Raw genomic sequence first — 21,664 nt, forward strand, 5'->3', positions numbered from 1 at the left:
GATGTGTTGGATGTTATCTGTATGTTACAGTGTACAGTGGTGGATGTTCACATGATGTTTATCCAGGGTACTGATAGTAATCTGTATGTTACAGTGTACCAGCAGCTGTGTTGGATGTATCTGGTATGTATGTGTACCAGTGGAACCTTGGATGATGGTGTATGTTACAGTTCTCTGTATGTTACCTCAAACATACCAGTGGATGTGTTTTGGATGTTATCTGTATGTTACAGTGTACCAGTGGGATGTTATTGATGTTATCCTACGTCCGTGGATGTGTTAGATCATCATTCGTGTATGTATACAGGTACCAGCAGTTTGTGTTGGATGTTGTTATCTGTATGTTACAGGTACCAGCGGATGTGTTATTCAATAATCCCAGGACTCATGTTACCCAACATATCAATGCAGTCTGTTGTGAAACCTTCCGGGTATGTTACTATTTCCAGGTAGGTCTCAGTGGATGTATGGATGTTCCCTCTACGTCCTATGATAAAATCTGAATAGGTCCTGCAACAAAATAGACTAGGAATTGAATACTAAATCCCAGTTGTTACATCTCTGTAGTGAAAGGCCCAGTATGGTGACTGATGCCATTATAACGTACCAGGTCCCACACCTATGTACTGCTGCCATTATACGTACCAGGTCCCACACCTATATACTGCTGCCATTATACGTACCAGGTCCCACACCTCCTATATACTGCTGCCATTATACGTACCAGGTCCCACACCTATATACTGCTGTCATTATATATACCAGGTCCCACACCTATATACTGCTGCCATTATACGTACCAGGTCCCACACCTATATACTGCTGCCATTATACGTACCAGGTCCCACACCTATATACTGCTGCCATTATACGTACCAGGTCCCACACCTATATACTGCTGCCATTATACGTACCAGGTCCCACACCTATATACTGCTGCCATTATACGTACCAGGTCCCACACCTATATACTGCTGCCATTATACGTACCAGGTCCCACACCTATATACTGCTGCCATTATACGTACCAGGTCCCACACCTATATACTGCTGCCATTATACGTACCAGGTCCCACACCTATATACTGCTGCCATTATACGTACCAGGTCCCACACCTATATACTGCTGCCATTATACGTACCAGGTCCCACACCTATATACTGCTGCCATTATATGTACCAGGTCCCACACCTATATACTGCTGCCATTATACGTACCAGGTCCCACACCTATATACTGCTGCCATTATACGTACCAGGTCCCACACCTATATACTGCTGCCATTATACGTACCAGGTCCCACACCTATATACTGCTGCCATTATACGTACCAGGTCCCACACCTATATACTGCTGCCATTATACGTACCAGGTCCCACACCTATATACTGCTGCCATTATACGTACCAGGTCCCACACCTATATACTGCTGCCATTATACGTACCAGGTCCCACACCTATATACTGCTGCCATTATTATGTACCAGGTCCCCACACATACGTACAGGTCCACACCTATATACTGCTGCCATTATACGTACCAGGTCCCACACCTATATACTGCTGCCATGATACGTACCAGGTCCCACACCTATATACTGCTGCTCCCACCCCCCCCCCTGTCCCTATATTGTCCAGTAGGCAGTGTTGTGGTCACTTGTTGCACCCTAAAATGACAATGACAGCATTTAAAGGCTAGTAGATAATTACATTATTTCTACAAAAGAAAATATTCTGTTGTCTGCTGTCATGTTTGTTATACAAAGTATGCAGGCAGAAGTTCTATTTATAGACATGTAATGCACTCGTTCTCACTATGCCATTCATTACCATGGTATGGGAACCATTAGTAGTAAAGTTAAGGTATATTGTTACCTGACTCTCTATATAAATGTAAATGAAGTAATTTCGACTGTTTTCGCCAGAAATTGCTACAAAATCATTACATATGTACAATCCTCAAAAAATATTGACCGGTCAATATTCTGACTGCTGACCGGCTGAGAATGTTTGCACGCGCTTAATTGTTGACGTCACGAAACGAAAGCGTCCGTGCCAAATTTCCAGTTGTCGTACTGCCTTTAAGATCGACATTTGTGACGGACGTAAAATGGTGTCAGAACCAGAACGGTTTGACAAAATTTCTGATCAAGGAATTTTGGATCTGATTGAAAACAGAGATTCTTGGAATACCAAAAATGTGATTAAGGGAGTAGTGAGGATTTTGGAGTGGTATTGCCACGGATTTAAATATCAAAACAATACTCTTGTTTCGTTGTTTACTATTACGATGTTTAGCCTAGAATATTCAGGTAACAAAACAGTTGTTTCATGCCCTATCAGTCAACAGTCAAAACTCTTTTCCCTCGGTGTTGGGAGCAACCTGAGGAACTGTTTCCCTCGGCCTGCGACCTCGGGAAACCATTCCTCAGGTTGGTCCCAACACTTGGGAAAAGAGTTTTGACTGTTGACTGATAAGGCATGAAACACCTGTATAATGTTTTAGGTGTTATTCAATCATCATACTTACATTTTTAGCAAAATTAGATACTTCATATTGTTTAAAACCATGTATTTCCAGAGTCTGAAATGTAAAATGAATCACACTGATAATTATTTTATAACTGTTCAAAGGAGAAATTGTAAAATCTATATAACATTACAAGGAAAGATGTAACTAGTTTATGTTTAGTGTTGATAAAGGATAGCTCCTTTCACTTAATCAAAGTGCCAAGGCCACTCATAGATGCTGTGATTGAAGGATTCAAACCAAATAAGAAAGAAATTGGTTTTTCATTTAAATATTGAATTTAGTATACTTTAAGTGTGCAGTGTTGAATTTCAGAGTTTAACAAAATATATTCACGGTATACCGTATTTATTTTATGATATTTAAAGTTTTTCAAGAACAATAAGTTGAATAACTCATTTTCCTGCAATAACTGTAATAAATTTTATATCTAAATTATTTCTGAAATAACGATTTCAACACCAATGAAATCGCTCAGAATCTGAGTATCATTTTTGATAATTCTTTTTAAATTACTAAATTATCAATTTCATCAATGTCTCTTCAAAGACAAAAAATAATAAGTAAACATATCCGTATCTTAATATCCACTTAACATTGAAGAATATTTTTGGAAAAATAACATTAGAAATATTACCATTTCCGGACATGTTTTGGTTTCCTTTTTAGAAAACTTACATGGGTTGCTTTGACGACTTTTGACAAATAAATTATGGCCAGATACTTTTGTCTAATAAAAGGTACATTATTACATTATGCATATCACGTGGATTTCTAGATCGCTAGCCGTTAACATCAAGAAAACTTCAAGTAATGTACCGGACTTTAGCAAGTCTTCGTAAGCCTAACAGTAACTGGTTGGCGAGATATTATCGTGCAGAACATTATACTGTGAGTTGTGCTTTGCCGACTTTTTACTCATTATAAAACATGGCCATATACTTTTGCCAAGTAAAAAATACATTATTTGGTTACTTGTAACAGTCAAATTTCTTTTGAATTGATAAGAACACTAACATCAAGAAAACTTCATGGAATACATCGGACTTTAGTAGGTCTTCATAAGGCTACCATACATTACACGGCAATATAAGTTTATTTGTCACTTTAAAATGCTCATACATATATAAATCTATATTATCATTATATTTTGTAAGTTTATGTTGATAAATTTTGTGCCTTTCCCCTTTCAATATAACACAGTTGTCGATTAACAAAAGACACAACTCCCAGTGACAGATCAAGAGAGGAAACACATACTCAAAACTATTATTTTTTACTGTGCAATAATATCATCGGATATAGTTTGTCAATGAAACTAACACAAAAATAACTTTATAAGCGTTATAGGACCTTTCTTTAGTAATAACCTTCCTAATATTTGATTACAATAATCGATCAGTAGCATGAATTACGTAAAATTTAAATAAACATACACAATCCAAAAACCACCGAAAGTCTGCTGCGGAGGAAGACAGCGAAGAAGGCGTTGTTTGTGATTTTCGGGAGACTATTATCTCGGAGTAATACCAATATCATAGAGTCCCAACTGAACACTTAAAACACTCCATCCATGGTGTATATGTATGTACAAATTCCATGTCTGTGGTTTTGAATATTGGGGTTTTATTTTTCATACCATCAAGTATAACGTGAAATGAACAAAACAACTTTTAATTTTCATCGCGGAGTGGTTTCATTGTTTTGCTGTGCACAGGCTCGCCAAGCATACCTAAGAATGCTGTTTCACAGCATCAAAAAGTCTACACCTAAGATAAGGGGAGATAACTGTACTTTATGTTATCCTTTCACTTAATAGTCTACACTTAAGATAAGGGGAGATAACTGTACTTTGTGTTTAGTGATGATACTGGACATCTCCTCTCACTTATAAGTCTACACCTAAGATAAGGGGAGATAATTGTAGTTTATGTTAAGTTATGATACATGACATCTCCTTTCACTTAATAGTCTACACTTAAGATAAGGGGAGATAACTGTACTTTGTGTTTAGTGATGATACTGGACATCTCCTCTCACTTATAAGTCTACACCTAAGATAAGGGGAGATAATTGTAGTTTATGTTAAGTTATGATACATGACATCTCCTTTCACCTTATAGTCTACACTTAAGATAAGGGGAGATAACTGTACTTTGTGTTTAGTGATGATACTGGACATCTCCTCTCACTTATAAGTCTACACCTAAGATAAGGAGATAATTGTAGTTTATGTTAAGTTATGACACATGACATCTCCTTTCACTTAAAAAGTCTACACTTAAGATAAGGGGAGATAACTGTACTTTGTGTTTAGTGATGATACTGGACATCTCCTCTCACTTATAAGTCTACACCTAAGATAAGGGGAGATAATTGTAGTTTATGTTAAGTTATGATACATGACATCTCCTCTCACTTAAAAGTATACACTTAAGATAGGGGAGATAATTGTAGTTTATGTTAAGTTATGATACATGACATCTCCTTTCACTTAATAGTCTACACTTAAGATAAGGGGAGATAACTGTACTTTGTGTTTAGTGATGATACTGGACATCTCCTCTCACTTAAAAGTATACACTTAAGATAAGGGGAGATAATTGTAGTTTATGTTAAGTTATGATACATGACATCTCCTTTCACTTAAAAGTCTACACTTAAGATAAGGGGAGATAACTGTACTTTGTGTTTAGTGATGATACTGGACATCTCCTCTCACTTATAAGTCTACACCTAAGATAAGGGGAGATAATTGTAGTTTATGTTAAGTTATGATACATGACATCTCCTTTCACTTAAAAGTCTACACCTAAGATAAGGGGAGATAACTAGTTTATGTTATGTTTAGTGATGATACATGACATCTCCTTTCACTTAAAAGTCTACACCCAAGATAAGGGGAGATAACTAGTCATGTTAATGTTTAGTGTTGATACAGGACATCTCCTTTCACTTAAAAGTCTACATCCAAGATAAGGGGAGATAACTACCCGGTAGTTATGTTATGTTTAGTGATGATACATGACATCTCATTTCACTTAAAAGTCTACATCTAAGATAAGGGGAGATAACTAGTTATGTTAATGATTATAGTGTTCATACAGGACATCTCCTTTCACTTAAAGGGCTACATCCAAGAAAAGGCGAGATAACTAGTCTATGTTTAGTGATGATACTGGACATCTCATTTCACTTAAAAGTCTACATCTAAGATAAGGGGAGATAACTAGTTTATGTTCATGTTTAGTGTTAATACAGGAAATCTCATTTCACTTAAAAGTCTAAATCTAAGTTAAGGGGAGATAACTAGTTTATGTTATGTATAGTGATGATACTGGACATCTCATTTCACTTAAAAGTCTACATCTAAGATAAGGGGAGATAACTGTAGTTTATGTTTACTGATGATGCTGGACTAGGATATCTTTCACTTATAAGACTACATCTAAGATAAGGAGAGATAACAGCTGAAGAGACTCACTTTAACAGCTTCCAGATACATGTCTGCCATAGCGTCTTCATCTGGTAATTCCTGTGTAAAAATTAAACATCTCATCAATGTATCAAAGTCATTGTGTTTTTTAAAGGCATCTTTGTTTTAGCTCACACCACAAAGACGAATTCCTAGAGTGGATTATGATTGTATTTACAGGATCGTATCAATATGGAGGCACTTACAATCAGTCCATTTTGGACCCACTTGAAGAGTTGTGTGCCCCTTTCTAAGGTCAGCTGGTACAAAGAAATATGTTGATCACTAACAGCCAAGATCTGAAACAGGTTCAGGAAAAATTCAATACTAAGCTACACAACCTTAAATATTGTACAAAAAATACTTCATTTATTAAACGAAATTTGACATCATGTCAAAAAAGTAAACCATAGAAAATTAAATTGATCACAAAACACAACAACCATCAGCTCATGGAAATCTAAACTTATTCATCTGTATCTAGAAATGATTATACAGAAATTTCCATACATTTTAAAATCCTATAGCTGCCATCACGAAAGTCTTATTAAATCTACATAGATCTATAGATCACTACTAGACCATATCAGTGTAATGTTTGAGACATTAGAGAATTGGAAACATGACCCAGTTAGCAGAGCAGAACTCTTAAGACATTATATATATCATTGTTCCCTTACTTTTTGTAGCTCTGAGATCCAGCTCCCAAGGGTCTGACCAGGTCGACCAAAGATGACGTCTATAGACACACATCCAGGGAATAGATTCCTTGCCTCCTCTATACATCTGTCAAAAACAAATAATGGATTCTCCACTGGAGAAATAGGCATAGAAAGTAAACAAATGATCCACTGGAGAAATAGGAATAGAAAGTATACAAATGATCCACTGAAGATATAGGCACAGAAAGTATACAAATGATCCACTGGAGAAATGGGCATAGAAAGTATACAAATGATCCACTGGAGAAATAGGCATAGAAAGTATACAAATGATCCACTGGAGAAATAGGCATAGAAAGTATACAAATGATCCACTGGAGAAATAGGGCATAGAAAGTATACAAATGATCCACTGGAGATATAGGCATAGAAAGTATACAAATGATCCACTGGAGGCATAGAAAGTATACAAATGATCCACTGGAGAAAAGGCATAGAAATATACAAATGATCCACTGGAGAAATAGCACATAGAAAGTATACAAATGATCCACTGGAGAAATAGGCATAGAAAGTATACAAATGATCCACTGGAGAAATGGGCATAGAAAGTATACAAATGATCCACTGGAGAAATAGGCATAGAAAGTATACAAATGATCCACTGGAGAAATAGGCATAGAAAGTATACAAATGATCCACTGGAGAAATAGGCATAGAAAGTATACAAATGATCCACTGGAGATATAGGCATAGAAAGTATACAAATGATCCACTGGAGAAATAGGCATAGAAAGTATACAAATGATCCACTGGAGAAATAGGCACAGAAAGTATACAAATGATCCACTGGAGAAATAGGCATAGAAAGTATACAAATGATCCACTGGAGAAATAGGCATAGAAAGTATACAAATGACCCACTGGAGAAATAGGCATAGAAAGTATACAAATGATCCACTGGAGAAATAGGCATAGAAAGTATACAAATGATCCACTGGAGATATAGGCACAGAAAGTATACAAATGATCCACTGGAGAAATAGGCATAGAAAGTATACAAATGATCCACTGGAGAAATAGGCATAGAAAGTATACAAATGATCCACTGGAGAAATAGCATAGAAAGTATACAAATGATCCACATAGGCATAGAAAGTATACAAATGATCCACTGGAGAAATAGGCATAGAAAGTATACAAATGATCCACTGGAGAAATAGGCATAGAAAGTATACAAATGATCCACTGGAGATATAGGCACAGAAAGTATACAAATGATCCACTGGAGAAATAGGCACAGAAAGTATACAAATGATCCACTGGAGAAATAGGCATAGAAAGTATACAAATGATCCACTGGAGAAATAGGCATAGAAAGTATACAAATGATCCACTGGAGAAATAGGCACAGAAAGTATACAAATGATCCACTGGAGAAATAGGCATAGAAAGTATACAAATGATCCACTGGAGAAATGGGCATAGAAAGTATACAAATGATCCACTGGAGAAATAGGCACAGAAAGTATACAAATGATCCACTGGAGAAATAGGCACAGAAAGTATACAAATGATCCACTGGAGAAATAGGCATAGAAAGTATACAAATGATCCACTGGAGAAATAGGCATAGAAAGTATACAAATGATCCACTGGAGAAATAGGCATAGAAAGTATACAAATGATCCACTGGAGAAATAGGCATAGAAAGTATACAAATGATCCACTGGAGAAATAGGCATAGAAAGTATACAAATGATCCACTGGAGAAATAGGCATAGAAAGTATACAAATGATCCACTGGAGAAATAGGCATAGAAAGTATACAAATGATCCACTGGAGAAAAAGGCACAGAAAGTATACAAATGATCCACTGGAGAAATAGGCATAGAAAGTATACAAATGATCCACTGGAGAAATAGGCATAGAAAGTATACAAATGATCCACTGGAGAAATAGGGCATAGAAAGTATACAAATGATCCACTGGAGAAATAGGCACAGAAAGTATACAAATGATCCACTGGAGAAATAGGCAAGAAAGTATACAAATGATCCACTGGAGAAATAGGCATAGAAAGTATACAAATGATCCACTGGAGAAAAAGGCACAGAAAGTATACAAATGATCAACTGGAGAAATAGGCATAGAAAGTATACAAATGATCCACTGGAGAAATAGGCATAGAAAGTATACAAATGATCCACTGGAGAAATAGGCATAGAAAGTATACAAATGATCCACTGGAGAAATAGGCATAGAAAGTATACAAATGATCCACTGGAGAAATAGGCATAGAAAGTATACAAATGATCCACTGGAGAAATAGGCATAGAAAGTATACAAATGATCCACTGGAGAAATAGGCACAGAAAGTATACAAATGATCCACTGGAGAAATAGGCATAGAAAGTATACAAATGATCCACTGGAGAAATAGGCATAGAAAGTATACAAATGATCCACTGGAGATATAGGCATAGAAAGTATACAAATGATCCACTGGAGAAATAGGCATAGAAAGTATACAAATGATCCACTGGAGAAATAGGCACAGAAAGTATACAAATGATCCACTGGAGAAATAGGCATAGAAAGTATACAAATGATCCACTGGAGAAATAGGCATAGAAAGTATACAAATGATCCACTGGAGAAATAGGCATAGAAAGTATACAAATGATCCACTGGAGAAATAGGCACAGAAAGTATACAAATGATCCACTGGAGAAATAGGCATAGAAAGTATACAAATGATCCACTGGAGATATAGGCACAGAAAGTATACAAATGATCCACTGGAGAAATAGGCATAGAAAGTATACAAATGATCCACTGGAGAAATAGGCATAGAAAGTATACAAATGATCCACTGGAGAAATAGGCACAGAAAGTATACAAATACAAATGATCCACTGGAGAAATAGGCACAGAAAATATACAAATGATCCACTGAGATATAGGCACAGAAAGTATACAAATGATCCACTGGAGAAATAGGCACAGAAAGTATACAAATGATCCACTGGAGATATAGGCATAGAAAGTATACAAATGATCCACTGGAGATATAGGCACAGAAAGTATACAAATGATCCACTGGAGAAATAGGCATAGAAAGTATACAAATGATCCACTGGAGAAATAGGCATAGAAAGTATACAAATGATCCACTGGAGAAATAGGCATAGAAAGTATACAAATGATCCACTGGAGAAATAGGCATAGAAAGTATACAAATGATCCACTGGAGATATAGGCACAGAAAGTATACAAATGATCCACTGGAGAAATAGGCATAGAAAGTATACAAATGATCCACTGGAGAAATAGGCATAGAAAGTATACAAATGATCCACTGGAGATATAGGCATAGAAAGTATACAAATGATCCACTGGAGAAATAGGCAAGAAATAACAAATGATCCACTGGAGAATATAGGCATAGAAAGTATACAAATGATCCACTGGAGAAATAGGCACAGAAAGTATACAAATGATCCACTGGAGAAATAGGCATAGAAAGTATACAAATGATCCACTGGAGAAATAGGCATAGAAAGTATACAAATGATCCACTGGAGAAATAGGCATAGAAAGTATATACAAATGATCCACTGGAGAAATAGGCATAGAAAGTATACAAATGATCCACTGGAGAAATAGGCATAGAAAGTATACAAATGATCCACTGGAGAAATAGGCATAGAAAGTATACAAATGATCCACTGGAGAAATAGGCATAGAAAGTATACAAATGATCCACTGGAGAAATAGGCATAGAAAGTATACAAATGATCCACTGGAGAAATAGGCATAGAAAGTATACAAATGATCCACTGGAGAAATAGGCATAGAAAGTATACAAATGATCCACTGGAGAAATAGGCATAGAAAGTATACAAATGATCCACTGGAGAAATAGGCATAGAAAGTATACAAATGATCCACTGGAGAAATAGGCATAGAAAGTATACAAATGATCCACTGGAGAAATAGGCATAGAAAGTATACAAATGATCCACTGGAGAAATAGGCATAGAAAGTATACAAATGATCCACTGGAGATATAGGCACAGAAAGTATACAAATGATCCACTGGAGAAATAGGCACAGAAAGTATACAAATGATCCACTGGAGAAATAGGCATAGAAAGTATACAAATGATCCACTGGAGATATAGGCACAGAAAGTATACAAATGACCCACTGGAGAAATAGGCATAGAAAGTATACAAATGATCCACTGGAGAAATAGGCATAGAAAGTATACAAATGATCCACTGGAGAAATAGGCACAGAAAGTATACAAATGATCCACTGGAGAAATAGGCATAGAAAGTATACAAATGATCCACTGGAGAAATAGGCACAGAAAGTATACAAATGATCCACTGGAGAAATAGGCACAGAAAGTATACAAATGACCCACTGGAGAAATAGGCATAGAAAGTATACAAATGATCCACTGGAGATATAGGCACAGAAAGTATACAAATGGTCCACTGGAGATATAGGCACAGAAAGTATACAAATGACCCACTGGAGAAATGGGCATAGAAAGTATACAAATGATCCACTGGAGATATAGGCACAGAAAGTATACAAATGGTCCACTGAAGATATAGGCACAGAAAGTATACAAATGACCCACTGGAGAAATGGGCATAGAAAGTATACAAATGATCCACTGGAGATATAGGCACAGAAAGTATACAAATGACCCACTGGAGAAATAGGCACAGAAAATATACAAATGGAGATATAGGCATAGAAAGTATACAAATGGTCCACTGAAGATATAGGCACAGAAAGTATACAAATGATCCACTGGAGAAATGGAGGGCATAGAAAGTATACAAATGATCCACTGGAGATATAGGCACAGAAAGTATACAAATGGATCCACTGGAGATATAGGCACAGAAAGTATACAAATGACCACTGGAGAAATAGGCATAGAAAGTATACAAATGATCCACTGGAGAAATGGGCATAGAAAGTATACAAATGATCCACTGGAGAAATAGGCATAGAAAGTATACAAATGATCCACTGGAGAAATAGGCATAGAAAGTATACAAATGATCCACTGGAGAAATGGGCATAGAAAGTATACAAATGATCCACTGGAGATATAGGCACAGAAAGTATACAAATGACCCACTGGAGAAATAGGCATAGAAAGTATACAAATGATCCACTGGAGAAATAGGCATAGAAAGTATACAAATGATCCACTGGAGATATAGGCATAGAAAGTATACAAATGATCCACTGGAGAAATAGGCATAGAAAGTATACAAATGATCCACTGGAGAAATAGGCATAGAAAGTATACAAATGATCCACTGGGAGAAATAGGCATAGAAAGTATACAAATGATCCACTGGAGAAATAGGCATAGAAAGTATACAAATGATCCACTGGAGATATAGGCATAGAAAGTATACAAATGATCCACTGGAGAAATAGGCATAGAAAGTATACAAATGATCCACTGGAAAATAGGCATAGAAAGTATACAAATGATCCACTGGAGATATAGGCAAGAAAGTATACAAATGATCCACTGGAGAATGCATAGAAAGTATACAAATGATCCACTGGAGAAATAGGCATAGAAAGTATACAAATGATCCACTGGAGAAATAGGCATAGAAAGTATACAAATGATCCATGGAGATATAGGCATAGAAAGTATACAAATGATCCATTGGAGAAATAGGCATAGAAAGTATACAAATGATCCACTGGAGAAATAGGCATAGAAAGTATACAAATGATCCACTGGAGAAATAGGCACAGAAAGTATACAAATGATCCACTGGAGAAATAGGCATAGAAAGTATACAAATGATCCACTGGAGAAATAGGCATAGAAAGTATACAAATGATCCACTGGAGAAATAGGCATAGAAAGTATACAAATGATCCACTGGAGAAATGGGCATAGAAAGTATACAAATGATCCACTGGAGAAATGGGCATAGAAAGTATACAAATAATTCACTGAAGAAATAGGCATAGAAAGTACCGGGGGGTTACAAACAATTCACTAAAGAAATAGGCATAGGAAGCTATACAAATCACACAGACAGCCCAGATGGACTAACACAGTAAAATTTATAGTACGAGCTCCCCAACTTCAGTAGGATAGGACAGAACTGCAAAATTTGTAGTTTCCCCCCCTTGAGATCGGAATAAACAGCAAAATTTGTAGTATCCCCCTGGAGATCAGAATAAACAGCAAAATTTGTAGCACCCCCCTGGAGATCGGAATAAACAACAAAATTTGTAGTATCGCCCATTAACCATGGAATGATGGGACAAAACAGAAAAATTGATGGTCTTACCCCTCAACCCCAGAGGGTTTACATAAAACAGCAAAATTGATGGTCTCATATCTCGACCAGAAGTCTGATTGGAACTGGGAGGAGATTTATATTATAGTTGGTATTGGGCCAGAAGACAGACTCTATTTGCATCTCTATATCTATAATCAACGGAATGTTATTGAAAATTTCATTTATACATACCAGTACTTTAATAAGATTTAATTTGATTCCAATACTGCATATATAAAGTAAAATCTGTCTTGGTAACCCTCTCTGAATAAAGACCACCTGCTTAATAAGACCACTTTACTTGAATCCCAAATGACAGATTTCAACACAATTTAACTTGTATATAAAGACCACCTGGCTATAAAGACCACTTGTCTTCAGTCCTTTGACTGGTTGTTATAGATAGGTTTGCTGTATATTTATCTTCATTAGTATTAACATCCGCATCTGACTGAACAATCAATCAAGTAAAACTTTAAGAGTTGTTTTATGTCAGTAAAGGAATTTAAATCACATCTTCACCTGATGAATCCATATTACCAATAAAAAAGTAAATGCACACTCATATACACATGACAACACATGTGTTATGGCACATATGATTAGGATTTGCTTGTTTATACTTCACACTGAGTAGGGGAGAAATCTGTCAGGAAGAGGTACTTGATCTGTAGTTTAGTGTATTATACTAGTCTGGAGACACACATGTATCCACCTAGTGTTGATCTCGTCTGGCTCCCAAATATGTCTCCAGTGTAATGTCAGACTTACTGGTAGACATTAATTGTATTGTAATATCATTCACCTGTGGACTGCAGTAAACAAATGAAAATATCACCTTGGCATATGTCTTTCTTATTTTCCAAGAATATCACAGAGCATTATGATTTTAATCCTGAAGGAAATTCACTAATCATTGTAAATTCAAAATAAGTTATAATGGTAGAAAACAAATTTTCTCCAGTCACAATTTTTGCTTTGCCATTTATCGTATATAAGCTTTAAGAGATCTTGTTCTAAATTAAGATCAGTACTAGTTCAACATAATCTAAGCCCTTACCTCATGGAGTCCTGAGTATCATGTTCTCTGCCTAACAACTTAAGATCCGAGTCATTCAAAGCCTGCAACAGAAATTAAACTTTCATACTGACAATACATGTATTTCAAAGTAATTACCTAAACTTTTCAACCAACTATTTCATTCTGAAAAAGCAAATTAACTTGGTTTACTGCTACAAACCGAGTTAATTTGCTTTTTTAGGAGTAATACAATTATTATTTTTTTCAATGCAGAGAAACAACAAATGACCAGTGAAATGTTTTGTTGTCTAAATATGGTATATTTACCTGAACACCTATAGACACTCTGTTTACACCAGCTGACCGGAAATCTCTGAACAAACAAAGATATCACACTTAATAATAGATAACTTATACAGTACCAACTCTTGTTAAAATACATCTAGAAAAAAAAAAAAAAAAAAAAAAGGAAAAAAAACATAGTGAATTGATCATCAAATGAAATTGAAAATATCATTTTTTTTCTAAGATTCAGAAGATGCTTGCCTTAACTTCCCGGTTTCCAGATGAGTAGGGTTGACCTCCAAGGTGACCTCAGCATTGCCATGAAGCCATGTTGTCTTGGTGACCGTTTCAATAACCTTGGCAATTGTCCTTGGCGTTGCTAGACTAGGTGTTCCTGATAAGCGATAATCAATGCTCTAAACCAACTACCTTTCACAGCTACTAAAGTTTACTATTTCCATTTTTAAGAAGTTCAAAAACATAACATTTGAGGATTAAAAAATTGATCAGATATTCATATCAATATAAATGATGTAGATATTTCTGAAAGAAAACCTTTTAAACATTTACTTGGAAATTTTCTAAAGTAAATTGTACACAGAAGAAAGTAAGTTTACAACTGAATTAAAATATATTGATTGAATTAATTTTACACTGATACATTTCTGTATTTTACAGCATTGAGCCAAACTTCAGTACACACCTCCACCAAAGAAAATAGAATTGATTCTGCTGACATGGCTGCACTCAATCAGAGTTTGGGTCTCTTTCATTAGACACCTAGTCATTCTTTCATTGTCCACATTACGGCTGTAACAGATAACTAGATACAGTAATATACGGTTATACGAAACACAAGGAACCAATAAAATCACTTTGTTATAAGCATAATTCGCTATACATATATTACAGATACATTATAGGAATTTTGTCTGGGAATGAAAAAAAACTATGCTATAACCATGAATTTGTTGTTAGCGTGTTCATCTTAGACATGGTTAACTGTTATTATACTACATTTACAGTCAAACCTGCATAACAACCTCTGTATAAAGACCACCTGCTTAATAAGACCACTTTCTTTAGGTTCAAAATGGTCTACTTCAACACAATTTGACTTGTGTATGAAGACAAAAAAACAACATTTTATACATATTGTGAAACATATAAAAACAAGAGGCCCAGAGGGCCTGTATCGCTCACCTGGTTTGAAATGCCAAGTAATGTTCTGAATACAGGTTCATTGTTTCTTTTGTAAAGGAATTTTAATATTTACCTCTAAATCCCCTATTGGGCCCCACCCCTCCTGCCCCCAGGAGGTCAGAGCCAAAGTTCTGTTCTCCTTCCCCCAAGGATGTTTATGGCCAAATTTGGTCACAATCCAAGCAAAACTCTAGGACAAGTAGCGATTTATAGGATTTACCTCTATTTCCCCTATTGGGCCCCGCCCCTCCTGGCCCCGGGGGATATATCAGAGCCAAAATTTATACAAGTACTGTTTCCCTTCCCCCAAGGATGTTTGTGGCCAAATTTGGTTACAATACGTGCAGAACTCGATGACTAGTAGCGATTTACAGGATTTACCTCTATTTCCCCTATTGAGCCCCGCCCCTCCTGCCCCCTGGACCAGTGCCAAAATTTATACAAACTCAGTTCTTATTCTCCCAAGGATATTTCTGGCCAAATTTGGTTACATTCCATGCAGAACTCTATGACTAGTAGAGCTACATGTAGCCCCCGGGGGGTCAGAGCCAAAATTTATACGAGTTCTGTTCCGCTTCCAAAAAGGATGTTTGTGGCCAAATTTGGTTACAATTCATGTAGTGACTAGTAGCGATTTAAAGGATTTACCTCTATTTCCCCTATTAGGCCCCGCCCCTCCTGCCCCTGGGGGATCAGAGCCAAAATTTATACAAGTTCTGTTCTCCTACTCCAAAGGATGTTTATGACCAAATTTGGTTACAATCCATGCAGAACTCTAGAACAAGTAGCGATTTAAAGAATTTACCTCTATTTCCCCTATTAGGCCCCGCCCCTCCTGCCCCCGGGGGGTCAGAGCCAAAATTTATACAAGTTCTGTTCCCCCTCCCCCAAGAATGTTTGTGGCCAAATTTGGTTACATTCCATGCAGAACTCTAGGACAAGTAGCGATTTAAAGGATTTACCTCTATCTCCCCTATTGGGCCCCGCCCCTCCTGCCCCCGGGGGGTCAGAGCCAAAATTTATACAAGTTCTGTTCCCCCTTCCCCAAGGATGCTTGTGGCCAAATTTGGTTACAATCCATGCAGAACTCTATGACTAGTAGCGATTTAAAAGAAATGTTGACGGACGGACGGACGGACGGACGGACGGACGGACGGACGACGGACGCCACGCCATGACATAAGCTCACCGGCCCTTCGGGCCAGGTGAGCTAAAAAACACAAGAGTACATTGAAATGAGTGACAAGTGGAAGTTTTATTTTGATTATATGAATGAAATAAATTCTGACTGATAGCTAAAGAGTTTTACATTAAACCACAACTTCAATGTTTATCTAGTTTAATTACTTACCTGATGTATTTGTTGAAATTACAGTAAGTACAGCGCTTAGAACAATACGGCCACTGTAAACAAATATCAGACATACATATGTATTTATCACACTCTACCTTTTATACTCATTAGTAATTTGGTCTTATTCATGTGATGGAATGATAATGAAACGAAAAACATGTATAACTGTAACAGCTTCATGTACATGTCAATTTCTATTGATGAGATTTCCTTCATATAAAATAACATTTTAGATCACCGACTACACCTATATGCAAATGTATAGAGTAAACGTAAATTCAACCCAAGACTTCTGCAGATTTTTAGTAATTGACATATTTTAAAGCACTTACATGTACATAGAGCACTGCCTGGTCATCAATGGGCAAGTCACTTATATCAACACCTTGGGAATACTGAGTTCTCTTTCCATAGACAGCATGCAGTCTCATGTCCAAAACATTTTTGGAATGAAAACATTTAGAGAGATTTCGGTACAAGGTCGTCTTCATTTTTTACCGACTTTTTTAGTTAGATGTGTCATTTTGACTAATACTTCCACTGAAACATACTTGATACTTGTCAGAGACACATATACTTGTACAATGTAACTTCGTATTCACTTTTCTGTTCCTGTGGATAAATTCAATAAAAATAAAAGAACAAGTGCGACCCTCATTGGAATACGCTTTGTCTTTGTGGGATTCACATTATTGACATAATTGGGACATTCATAAATTAGACATGGTCCACCGTAGAGCTGTTCGTTATGTCACTAACCGATCTCATAGCACCTCCAGTGACATGCTGAAACATCTTGAGTGGCCTACCCTAACTAATAGGCAGAAACACTGACAATTCAAAAAGTTATATAAAATTAGTAACAACATTGTAGCAATAAAAAGAGATAAGTATCTGACCCCACAGTTAGGCACGACTCGACACTCACATCCTCTGGGTGACACCCTTATATCCCTACAGCCTAATAGTCCTAAGGCCTATTAGTCCGAAGGCCCAATAGTCCGAAAGCCCAATATTCCGAAGGCCCGATAGTCCGAAAACAGATAATGTATCTGAAATTTAAATGCGAACAGTACCCAAAATGAAACAAATATTTATAGCAGTTTTTTATTCAAAAGGGTCTGTAGTAAACTTGCTAAGATAAACTTATCTGCCTATTTAGATTTGACAATGAAAATGATAGGCAAAAAAAAAAAAAAAAAAAAAAAGAGCATAATCTTGAAATACGTATTTGATGTTTAAGAGTATATAATTTTATATTTTAACACTGCAATCCTGTTTAACATATCCCCTAACAAATATCATTATACTAACGATTTCCATCATTTTAGGAGAGAATGGGTCAAAGAAAGGAGTAAGGAAACGCAAAAATAAGTCGTTAGTGCAAATGTGCATTTATCAAATTACGGACCTCAGCAAGGTGTTATAACGCCTTGGTATAATTAAATAATGGCCGAGGATGTAGACTGAGATCATTAATTTCTGTATTAGGTATGTCATTCCATTGAGAAATGTCAAAAGAATTTTACGATTTATATATTAATTACAGGTTACAGGACGTCACCTTGAAGAGTAATGATGTCACAGAAGGCATATTGACTCGATGTTTCTAAAAATGGAAACTTCGATTGAATTGATGCTATAGTATATATCGAACCTCACGTGACCATGTATTAACCAATGGAAAAAGAGCAAAAACAGAGCATATCTATCAAGTCGAGTCAATTCACCTTCTGTTACGCCATTACCAAAATGTTGAGTTTTTCGGGGTGACATCTTGTATCCACCATTCTTCCTGCTGTGTAATGAACATGTACATCAGATAATTATTTTGGCATTTACCAAAGTAACAACCTATCCAATATAAAAATTGAGAACCTTTGATTGGTTCCATAATTGATAAATATAGCGACCTTTACAGGTATATATAAAGGTCATTTTTTCGGTAAGACTTGATGATTTATATACATCATTATACAATCAAATTACAGATCACATAATGTTTACATTTGGACATCATAAAGCTTGTATATTTGTAAGATAATCCATAGAATGTATGCTTATGAGATATTTTATATATTGTGATTTCATTTTTTCTTTTTATAATTTTTTAAAAAGTTTTGATGTAAGCTTGATCATGCAATGCTACATAAAACAAGAGGCCCAGAGGGCCTGTATCGCTCACCTGGTTTTTTGTTAGTAATTATCACAAGACTCTGACAATTAGAAAAATAAGCAAAATTGACTCCCAAAGTTTAATTTGGAATCACAACCATACAATGATGCTATTGATACCATACAAATATGCTATCCAATACATAGGTTCAGAGACAAAGTAATTTATATGAAAATAGTAGCCTAATTGACCTTTTTGACCTCGCATATATTGCCGTTTAAAGCCAGGGGGTAAGCCCTATCATTTGTACAATTTCAATTGCAGGGAAAAAGTCATTTATATGGAAATTGACCACTTTTGACCCCGCTCCTCAGGTCCCCGGGGGTCAGCCCTATCATTTGCTCAATTTGGAATCCCCAGCCTACAAGGATGCTACCATTGCATTATGGGTGCTATACCATGCTTAAGTTTCAGAGAAGAAGTCATTTATATGGAAATAGCCAAATTGACCCCTTTTGACCCCGCCCCTCAGGCCCCCCGGGGGTCAGCCCCATCATTTGTACAATTTTGAATCCCCACCCTATAACGATACTACAATTGCATTATGAGTGCTATCTCATGCTTAGTTTCAGAGAAGAAGTCGTTTATATGGAAATAGCCAAATTGACCCCATTTGACCCTGCCCCTCAGGCCCCCCGGGGGTCAGCCCCATCATTTGTACAATTTTGAATCCCCACCCAATAACGATACTACAATTGCATTATGAGTGCTATCTCATGCTTAGTTTCAGAGAAGAAGTCGTTTATATGGAAATAGCCAAATTGACCCAATTTGACCCCGCCCCTCAGGCCCCCGGGGGGGTCAGCCCCATCATTAGTACAATTTTGAATCCCCACCCTATAAGGATGCTACCATTGCATTATGGGTGCTATCCCATGCTTAGTTTCAGAGAAGAAGTCGTTTATATGGAAATAGCCAAATTGACCCCTTTTGACCCCGCCCCTCAGGCCCCCCGGGGGTCAGCCCCATCATTTGTACAATTTTGAATCCCCACCCAATAACGATACTACAATTGCATTATGAGTGCTATCTCATGCTTAGTTTCAGAGAAGAAGTCGTTTATATGGAAATAGCCAAATTGACCCCATTTGACCCTGCCCCTCAGGCCCCCCGGGGGTCAGCCCCATCATTTGTACAATTTTGAATCCCCACCCAATAACGATACTACAATTGCATTATGAGTGCTATCTCATGCTTAGTTTCAGAGAAGAAGTCGTTTATATGGAAATAGCCAAATTGACCCCTTTTGGCCCCGCCCCTCAGGCCCCCGGGGGGTCAGCCCCATCATTTGTACAATTTTCAGTTAGTAGCCCATAAGGATGCTACCAGTCAAATTTTGTTGAAATCCGACCAGCGGTTATGGAGAAGAAGTCGATTGTTGACAGACGACGGACGCCGGACGCTGTGGTATCCCATAAGCTCACCTCCGTCCTTTGGACCAGGTGAGCTAAAAATGACACCTTTTTGTTCATATAAATTGAATTGGCTGATCAATTACTTTAAAGCAGTGCCAAAACATATATTCATCAAAACCCATCGAAAACATACCAAACTATGAAAATAACGTGAATTATAACAACGGTATAACTTGAAATATTTTCTGATTTTCGGACTAACAGGCCTTTGGATTATTGGGCCTTCGGACTAACGGGCCTTCGGACTAACAGGCCTTCGGACTATTAGGCCGTAGAGATATAAGGGTGTCACCATCCTCTGGCAGACCAAATCCCTTACTGTAGAACAGACTCTCGTAAACACTCTAAAGTCTCTTTCTTTCCCCGCACTATGCAAGACTGGAATACACTTCATCCAGATCTTGCATCATCCAAATCTCTAGACTGTTTTAAATCACAACTTTCCAAAATATAGGTGTGCATACTGTACCTGTGGACATCATCTGTAAACTACACTTAACTACACAATGACGTTAACTATTTGTGACAAACATCTAACCAGGTCATATAGTACCCTGATACGGGTACATGTACATGTATATAAGGTCAAAAAACGCTACATGTAGTTATAACCTCTGTGCATGGAACAATATGCAGCTTCAAGATAATGTATTTGGGACTTACAAAACAGAAAAAAGAAACAGAAAATGCATGTGTATTGCATAAACATTGCCTTAACGCATGGACACATAACATACGCTAGGGTGTTATCTCACAATCTGACGAACAGTATGCTCTAGTCCAGTTTGACATTACACACACGTGTTTGTTGTTTTGATTTCCGCCATCTTGTTTTTTCTTCTCTGTCATCGACAAGCTTAGGTTGCTATAAAGTTGTCTGCTTTTGCGATAAACGTTTCAACGACAAAGCGAAATTAGGACTGCAATATAGTAGATAATTAATTTTAGAAAATTAAAACGCATGAACAAAGAGTCTAATAATATGAATGGAAGAGCGAAGCTTTAGTTGTTTATTTTATTTTCTATTTCATGTAGAAGACATAATTTAGAAATAAAAGAAAGTACTTTAAACTTTTGAAGTAGACTAGATATCTAGATATTATGTGATATATAATAATTTTCTAGCGTAAACTTAAAAAATGCTCAAAAATTCGGATTTCTCTGTGTCCATGCAATACCTGGAGTGCCGCG

At 36.7% G+C, this 21,664-nt stretch overlaps 1 protein-coding gene across 1 annotated transcript; it reads right to left on the reverse strand.

The window, feature by feature from the left end:
• Positions 1-1,626: 1,626 nt before the first annotated feature.
• Positions 1,627-19,954, reverse strand: LOC138324224 (radical S-adenosyl methionine domain-containing protein 1, mitochondrial-like). The gene is made up of 11 exons (XM_069269304.1): positions 17,215-19,954; positions 16,880-16,932; positions 15,029-15,135; positions 14,587-14,719; positions 14,368-14,413; positions 14,080-14,141; positions 6,687-6,792; positions 6,213-6,305; positions 6,016-6,066; positions 2,532-2,585; positions 1,627-1,668 (listed from the first exon to the last, which is right to left on the reverse strand). Exons 1-11 carry the CDS (start codon positions 17,371-17,373, stop codon positions 1,627-1,629), a joined length of 906 nt encoding a protein of 301 aa, XP_069125405.1. The 5' UTR covers positions 17,374-19,954.
• Between the last annotated feature and the right edge of the window lie 1,710 nt (positions 19,955-21,664).

This window comes from Argopecten irradians, chromosome 5 (assembly GCF_041381155.1).
Source record: "Argopecten irradians isolate NY chromosome 5, Ai_NY, whole genome shotgun sequence".
In the NCBI taxonomy this organism is placed as follows: domain Eukaryota; kingdom Metazoa; phylum Mollusca; class Bivalvia; order Pectinida; family Pectinidae; genus Argopecten; species Argopecten irradians.

What these genes read in the sequence shown, in the direction of transcription:
- LOC138324224 (XM_069269304.1), bottom strand. Translation starts at nt 17,373, where the DNA reads ATGAAGACGACCTTGTACCGAAATCTCTCTAAATGTTTTCATTCCAAA. An exon ending in CTGGAAACCGGGAAGTTAAG is followed by an intron (nt 14,414 to 14,586) that starts GCAAGCATCTTC and finishes TTGTTTGTTCAG; the next exon opens with AGATTTCCGGTCAGCTGGTG. An exon ending in GATACTCAGGACTCCATGAG is followed by an intron (nt 6,793 to 14,079) that starts GTAAGGGCTTAG and finishes TGTTTTTGACAG; the next exon opens with ATGTATAGAGGAGGCAAGGA.